Genomic DNA, 8,165 nt, shown 5'->3' on the forward strand with positions numbered 1-8,165 from the left:
TTGCCCAGGGATAATAAGAAGAAAGCCAGTGAAATGAAAATGGACACAGAACACCCCACCACATATCAGGTGATTATTAATAAGTACTCGAGTATAATGAGCTCAGAAACACCTGTCAACAATAATAACTAGATTGTTACGTTACATTGCATTGCCATAACCAGATCTGAGGGCAGATCTCCTCTCCTGCAGGGCAGTGGAGTGGCATTGAGGCACTATCTGCAGGCCTTTGGCTGGCACTGGGTCTTATTGCTCCTGTTGGTCCAGACGGGCGTTTTTATGGTGTGCGTGGCCGGGGACTGGCTGCTGAGCGTGTGGATGGGTGAAGCCAAGGAGGTGCAAGGTCTGGAAGAGTGGAGAGAGCTCAGATGCTCCCGTCTGTCCGTCTATGCTGTGCTTGGCCTCTTACAGGGTACGGCTTTATAGGAGAGGGACATTTCTTTGGGCTGGGATGTAGAACCTGTGCTTGGTCTTACCTGTGCTGGGTCTGTGTTTCAGCTGTGCTGGTGTGCTGCGCAGCTTTCTGCCTGACCCGTGGCTCACTCAGGGCATCTGCCTCTCTGCACGCACAGTTGCTGGATAATGTTCTCCACCTTCCTCTTACTGTCTTCTACAAGACTGATCCAACATTTCTGCTTCACAGCTTAACTGAGGTCAGGGATCTCAACAGGCTTTATCTTCTTCGAGTAAACTGTACCGAGTTTGACTGACTCTTTCAAAGCACTCTTCATTCATTTTGATTTGTATGATGAGATATATTTGATATTAGGCATATGAGGTTTACATTGTTTTCCACTGTGTCTGTTTTTGTATTTATGTCCAGGATATGTACACTGTTGATGAGTGGCTCCCCACACACTTACACACCTGGGTGAGCTGTCTGCTGGAGGTGATTGGCATTATGCTGCTGATTACGTTCATCATCCCAGTCATCAGTCTGGCAGTGTGTCCTGTGACCCTCCTCTTCCTCGTTATGAAGGTATACTGATTCCTGAATCCTTGTCTTAAAATGTAACTAAAATAAAAACGAATAAATCTGTACGTTCTGTGTTATGTTTGCGTCCTTTTCTTTTTTCCCCGCCCTCTCTGTCTCTTTCTTTCTCTCTTTCACTCTCTCCGTCTCTCTCTCGCTCTCTCTCTCTCTCTTTCTTTTTCCCTCAATAGCCTCTTTCCTCTCCGACAGTCTCACTACACATCTGTATTGAGACGAAAGCAGCTGTATGAAGCTCAAATGTGGTCTTTCAGTAATTGTGTCTCGTATCTGTGTTAAACAGAGTAAAGAAGGTCAAGAGTTCTACCTCAGACGCCATCTCAAATCCCTGCAGCAGCACCTGCTTTTCCACTTCAACGGCATCACCTTTGACAGGTCAGAGACCAGAGTCTCCCCAGACACTTACTACACATGGACAGATGCGGTGCAGTCTGAAGTATGTACTCTAGAGGGCGACATTACCCAAATATGGTCCAGTTCATGCTGTGTTGAAGCGCTGTCGTAAGCAAATCAGTGAAAAATCACTGCGTCACATTTTTGCAACATTTGACTATTATTTACATGACCCAGAGGTATCACTCTGAGCAGTTAGTGTAACTGTGCATGCAGGTGGGCTGCTTTACAGTCAGAAGTGGTCAGTGGAATTTTTCTGCTCCTGGTCACTCTTTTCCTGCTGGGAAGCCAGAGGTCATCGGACTCTGGAACCGTAGCTCTGGCCCTAGTGTACTCACTGAACGTGAGTATCTCATCTACATATATCTTAATTTGGGCGACAGATTCAATTTATGAGAGACATGATGCGTCGTGGTTATGATTACAGATGAGAGGGGCTTTGCATCACTTCACCCACACATGCAGTGACCTCAGAAAAGACGCTCTGAGCATCCAGAGAATCAGTCAGTATGCCCACATGGGAAAAGAGGTACGACATCACTGCTGTCCTTTTAGAAAGGCATCACCTTTAGGCACAAACAGAGAAGCATCAAATGAGTTTCAAGTCTTTTTGGAGGAACTTTGGGAGGTTACTGAGTTCTTCAGAAGTACTCATCAACTTCTCTGGAAAACAATGAAGGATTAGCTGAAATGCTTTCGTCATGAATCGAGAAAAGGTTTGCATGCATCGCTCTGTGACATAACGTGGGGCTCTAAACGTTATGAATCGTTCTGTTTACAGGGAAGTCATGTTTACTACATCTGATTAAATAAATGGTTACTGTCAGATTAACCCTGTTGACCGACTGACTTTGAAGTTGGAAGAAATCCGTTTAACTGCTTTATTCTCTAGGCTCCGTGGACACTTACTCACAGACAGACACCGCCACCCAGTTGGCCAGAGCAGGGCGAGATTGAGTTCAGACAGTATGAGACTGAGCCCTGTACTCCCCTGGCCCCTGCTTTTAGGGGACTGACCTTCTGTATCTCAAAGGGGGAGAAGGTAGGTGTGTGTGTGTGTGTGTGTGTGTGTGTGTGTGTGTGTGTGTGTGTGTGTGTGTGTGTGAGTGTGCATATGTGTTTCTGTAGAAGACAGAAGGTGACAGTTCAGTGGAAGGGAGTCCTTACCTCCTATTTCTGTCTCTGTGTAGGTGGGTGTAGTGAGTAGAAACAGGGCAGAGACTGAAGGATTGGTTAGCTGTCTGTTCAGGGCGGTGGAAGCCAGCGCTGGGATCATTCTCATCGACGGGCTGGACGTAGCCAGCGTTGGACCGCGAGACCTCCGCTGTCACCTCCAGCTCATCCCTCAGGTGAGTGGAGGGACAAGGTCCATCATTTACACATGTGAGAAAACAGTTCATGTGCTTAGAGATTAAAGACGAGCGGCATTTTGCACACCAGGGAACACTGACTCGCCAAAGGACCGCAGGTTCAGATGTCTTTGCTTCTCCTCCAGGCTCTACCTTTTTATTCTGAAGGTGCTGCCCATGCTCTCCCTCTCCTCTACCGTCACACAGCACCTTTAGGAACGAACAGTGACACTTCTGCAGTTAAAGCAATGTGTGAGAAAAAAATCAAATGAAATAAAGGAGAGGCCTGTCGCCAGGTGACGGGGCTGATACAAAGCAGGGCGTGGTGTAAAGAAATATCTCGAGTGAAGATATCGAGCCCTTAATTCGCAGGGTGGAGATTTCTACCATTCAAGGGTCATTTTTTTTTGTCCCCTGTTGACAGGGTTTTTTTTTTTTTTTAATCCCTCTTATCTGTTCAGAGCCCAGTACTGTTGTCTGATTCACTGAGGGCTAATCTGGATCCACTGGGCCAGTACACGGATGCACAGCTGTGGCGGGCTCTGGAGCTCTCTCTCCTGAAGGAGCGGGTACGACTGCTCCCAAATCAGCTTCTGCATCCAGTCCAGGAGGGTGGAGCCTCTCTTAGGTACAGTTGTTAAACTGGTAGATACACTTTCTATGACAAAGAACTAAACTTACTTTAAGCATTTTGTTGACAAATTTGTTTTGCATTGTGTAGTGTTATGCTATCTAAATGTGATCTTGTATGTTCATTGTTAATTTAATGTTAATAGTCTCTTGTATGAAAATTGTTTGCTCATTGTTTTCAATTGTACAGTATCAGTGTAAAGTAAATAGTTGGTTGTGAAATTAAAATAATTTAAAAAAAATGGTTCTCTTAGCCCTGGGCAGAGGAGACAATTGTGCTTGGCCCGTGCAATGCTGGGGAGAACCAGGGTTTTGCTGGTGGAAGATTCCTTGCCATCAGTGGACACAGAGACAGAGCACCTGCTTCAGCAGGTGATTGAAAGAGAGTTCACCAACTGCACAGTGCTGATGATGAGCCAAAACCCACACAAAGTCATGCACACAGACAGGTGAGTGCCATTAGGCAAAGATACACCATGTTCTCTAGTCTCACTGACTCATTATATTGTTCTAGCTTGTTCCAGCATCTGACTGTCTTACCCTGCCCTCCAGGGTTCTGGTTTTGGATGAAGGCCACATTGTGGAATTTGACACTCCCACTAACCTTCTCCAGGAGGGGGTGTGGTTCACTCAGCTGGCCAAGGATATACAGACACAAGACTGTATCAAACAGGTCAATAAATGATTCGTCCAATGCTGAAGAAATTCAGTCATGCCACCGGCTGGCTTTTGATAGACCTGCTGGTGAAAAAGTGTCAGGACAAAGTCTTAGTGGCAGAGTTTTGTCTCTGTTTGATATTGAGGTTGAGTATACCCTACCCATTAAATCTTTGTAGACAAACTGACTGCTTGCCAATAAGAGGAGGCTTCACCACTAAACACAACTACAGACTGATGTGTTTCAACAGAATGCTACTTAGATCTCGCCATTTTTATTTTGCAAAAACTACAAAACCGAAGAAACGACTGACAAAAGAATAATGATCATCAGTGGCCTTTCACGTTTCAGGTGTTCAAACTGCCATTGGGACAAAAGATTTTAACGTGTGTTTTTAATTGTAGTTTGGAAAGAGAAAACTGCCAAATCATTATTCTTTGCAAAACCTCCTTACCAAGGAGGACACTTTGATGAAGCTGAGTTTTGCATAAGTGTACCCAAAATGTTAGTAAATAGCTGTAATGTTTTATGTTAACAAAACCTTTGCGGGCATTTCTCTCTTACTTAATTGAAAGGTAACAGAGAAAAGCAAATATTATTCGTAAAATGTAAAAAAGGAAAGGTGTCCCTGAATTTTTAATGGGTAGTATATATTTTCTCTTATTGCATGAGGTTCAGGGGAGTCATTTTGACTTTGGTGACATATCACTGCTGAGGATACTGTAATCATTAGCCCTAAAACTGATATATGCCAGAGGAAAGAGGCTTCATTCAGGAGTCTATGAGAGAGACTTTAAAAACCTCGGCCCAGAAATCTAATGCACATCACAATATATACCTATAACCGGTCAGCTAAGTGTGGAACACTTAGGTATTTGCAGCTAAACTAGTGCATTATTGCAATGCCTAACATTACTGTCCCTGTACTTCCTCTTCATTTTAACACAAATTCACAATAAAATGAACACAAGTCACGGCATCAAGTAGGCCCAAAAACTAAACAAAGCGCATTCACAAAAAAAGATGCACTACAAAACGCTTGCTGTATCTCCTCTTTCTCTCTCTCTCTCTCTCTCTCTCTCTCTCTCTCTCTCTCTCTCTCACATATACACATACTCACTTGAACTGACACATTTTTCTGTAGTCCAGTTTACTGTACCTCATAAATCTTTTTGATTGAGTAGGGCAGCTAAAGATTGGATATATTTTTATATAATATGTTTTACTATGAAGGGGAAGGACTCTCATCTAGTCTTCCATTTCAGATGATCTGTCATGAACTATTTAAGGCTTTGTCGGTGCTAACTGAATCTCAGTTTTGGAATTCTAATCCCTGCAGTTTAATACTTCACACTATAATACACTCTTATACATCTCACAAGACCACAAACATATGATAACACACTCATCGCATGCAGTAGGCACAGGACATTGTTGAACATCTTTTATTGTTGTTTAACTAAAGATCTTTTCATTTTGCTCCTCTGCCTCTTGACCTCAAATGTATTGTTGTTTTCAAGCTGTTGTCAGTCATGTTGTCAGTATGTCGTTGGAGCAGGCTCTTAAGACATATCCTCATTCTATGCATTTCCACTTTTTCACTTACAACATTTATGCAGATATTGGTCAGTTACTGTTGAATGTCAGTCAATGTTAAATGCAGTGTGAATCTCGTCGGTTTGATTTTTTTCGCAACAAATGTTTTGCAACATAGGTGTTTCCATAGGTTCCTTTCTTTACAACTGAAAAGAACCCTCTGCCTCCAACTGATTTTTATTATGTAATGATTGCATTATTTTGCTCTTTTCTGATTTTTGCTTCAGAAAAAAACAAGATCGAGTGTGTGTGTGTGTGTGTATGTGTGTGTGTGTGTGTGAGTGTGTGACTGTGTGTGTGTGTGAGTGTGTGTGCGCGTGTGAGTGTGTGTGTGAGTGTGTGTGTGTGTGTGTGTGTGTGTGCGTGTGTGTGCGTGTGTGTGTGTGTTCTGTGTGTGTGTTTGTCTTTTAAGCTTGGATCAGCCTTTGCAACTGTCAATGGCTGATTTGGAAATCTCCCTTAACGAACATTTAGACATTAAAGCTTCCCCCAAAATGCACACAAGCACAATTAAATGCACGTGCACACACACACACACACATACACACACACACACACAAGGATTTTACGGTATTGCATGGAGATCTTGTATCATATGACTTTACTGACAGCAACATTAAGCATTGCAACATAAGAGTCCATTATGTCCTATAAATGAGACAAATGCACAGTTAAACTTCATTCTGAATGTCTGGCATAGCACGTTAGACAGAGTAGTTCTGCAGTATACTGTAATAACAGGTTATCACCATGAGATTCCTCCCGCTGACCACGGTGTTGTTGGTGTTGCTGCCCGTGTGCGGAGCCCGCAGGATGGGGCGCTGTGAAGTGGCCCGTGCCTTTAGGGCCCAGGGACTTGACGGATTTGAAGGATTCAGCCTTGGCAACTGTAGGTACACCACTGATTTTACGGATTCCGCTGATAATATATATCTTATGACACTTCACGTGCACGTGTTCGTGTGTTAATGAAACAGAATGCCTTTCACGGTTCTGTGGTCTTGTGGCCACTGGTTTAGCGTTGGGGTGTGTGTGTTCTATTCTCTACTGTTGTTTACCGCTGTATTCCACGTCATCGAGAACTGACTTTCTCCCCTGCTTAACCAAGATGTCTGTATGGCGTTCTGGGAGAGTAAATGGAAAACCCATAAAGTACGAGAGGACAATAACATCGGGAAGGACTATGGCATCTTCCAAATAAACAGCTTGAAATGGTGTGAGGATCAAACACCAGGCGGACAGAATCTGTGCAATGTACAATGTGGAGGTACAGAATTGATCTCACTGAAGTTTTTCTGCAGACATTTAAGCCAGTATAACAGATAGCATGGAATAGCACTCAGTGTCTGCGATTCAAGCATTTACATGAGAGCGCTCATTCATATCCGTTCTTATTTAACATTTATTTTATCTTTTTTTTATCTTTTCTTCTGTCAGAACTGCTGAACGACGATCTGAAGGCTTCCGTTGAGTGTGCAAAGATCATCGTGAGAAGGGACGGGCTGAAGGCATGGTGGGTGTTTTTTAAAATCATTGAAATTTGATTACATATTTCCAAACACTTACACAGATACATATATATATACAGACCACAGATAATATACGCTGTACATCAAAGAAACCTCATCTTACGAGTACTATATACTCTACTGATGATAAGTAGAGCATGCATTTCTTGTGTACTAAAGTACTGTGTACAAAGCTCTATGACTAACATGTTATAGTACTATGAATCTGTCAATAAGACCTAAGTTGTATTGCTGGTTCATATGCCTGCAGGGACACGTGGAATAGTTATTGCAATGGGAGAAAGATGAAGCGTTGGGTGAGAGGTTGTGACCTGAAGAGGAAGGAATAGTTGACCTCAGCTGTCCCTGCCAAAATGTCCTGTTGACGCTTTTTTTTTTTTTGGTTTGTTTGTTTGTTTGTTTGTTTTTTGTGGAAGAATTTTTGTGTTAAAGCATCTCACCAAGATATGTCCGCGTAATTGTTGGGTGAGTCACATGATTTATAAATGAAATTCCTGTTTCCATATTGATTAACATTTGATGAATTTAACATTTAAGACAATCGAAGGTGATGGTTTTTATAGAAGTAAAGAAGAGGCAGGATTTAAAGCAGAATTTCCCTTTTTTTTAATGTCTGTGTGTGACAAGAGAATATCAGCATATTCATTACAACATGGAAGGACCAGTGAATCTTTGGATGAGAGAGAATGCATCTTGTGATTTGATTTTTCAGTCTTTCAATAAAAGCTTAAATCATCCTCCTCTCCAGATGGGGAAGGGGTTTGTTTCCTTAATTCTACCCTGTGCTTTCCAAAGTGGTGATTAGGGTCATATCTATAATTACCAGAACCTCTGTGTGGGTGACGTGAGTTCTCCTGTCGAAGCAGAGGACTGATTAGTTTAATTGACTCTGTAATTACCAGTGTGTTTTAAAGTATTCACTGTTGCTAATTGCAGACCAGCGTAAATCATACATTTTTCCGGTGTTAATATGGTCAGCTGATTTTTTTTTTTTTTTCATTGTGTCGTCCGAACGCATG

The 8,165-nt window shown here is 42.5% G+C and overlaps 2 protein-coding genes across 2 annotated transcripts in view; both read left to right on the forward strand.

Annotated features, from left to right (window-relative positions):
• Window positions 1–4,048, forward strand: part of abcc13 (ATP-binding cassette, sub-family C (CFTR/MRP), member 13) — an 8,419-nt gene extending 4,371 nt beyond the window's left edge. Inside the window, exons 9-19 of the mRNA XM_030767561.1 lie at window positions 193–412; window positions 499–653; window positions 824–979; window positions 1,275–1,366; window positions 1,601–1,727; window positions 1,812–1,913; window positions 2,277–2,426; window positions 2,575–2,733; window positions 3,195–3,361; window positions 3,618–3,812; window positions 3,916–4,048. Coding sequence (XP_030623421.1) covers window positions 193–412; window positions 499–653; window positions 824–979; window positions 1,275–1,366; window positions 1,601–1,727; window positions 1,812–1,913; window positions 2,277–2,426; window positions 2,575–2,733; window positions 3,195–3,361; window positions 3,618–3,812; window positions 3,916–4,048 — 1,656 coding nt within the window. The remainder of the gene's footprint in view (window positions 1–192; window positions 413–498; window positions 654–823; window positions 980–1,274; window positions 1,367–1,600; window positions 1,728–1,811; window positions 1,914–2,276; window positions 2,427–2,574; window positions 2,734–3,194; window positions 3,362–3,617; window positions 3,813–3,915) is intronic.
• A 2,319-nt stretch (window positions 4,049–6,367) lies between these two features.
• lyz (lysozyme) lies at window positions 6,368–7,475 on the forward strand. Its single transcript, XM_030767563.1, has 4 exons — window positions 6,368–6,506; window positions 6,726–6,884; window positions 7,055–7,130; window positions 7,397–7,475. Exons 1-4 carry the CDS (start codon window positions 6,368–6,370, stop codon window positions 7,473–7,475), a joined length of 453 nt encoding a protein of 150 aa, XP_030623423.1.
• The last annotated feature ends 690 nt before the right edge of the window (window positions 7,476–8,165 follow it).

The sequence above is a fragment of the Chanos chanos genome, chromosome 3 (genome assembly GCF_902362185.1).
Source record: "Chanos chanos chromosome 3, fChaCha1.1, whole genome shotgun sequence".
NCBI classification, from domain to species: Eukaryota; Metazoa; Chordata; class Actinopteri; order Gonorynchiformes; family Chanidae; genus Chanos; species Chanos chanos.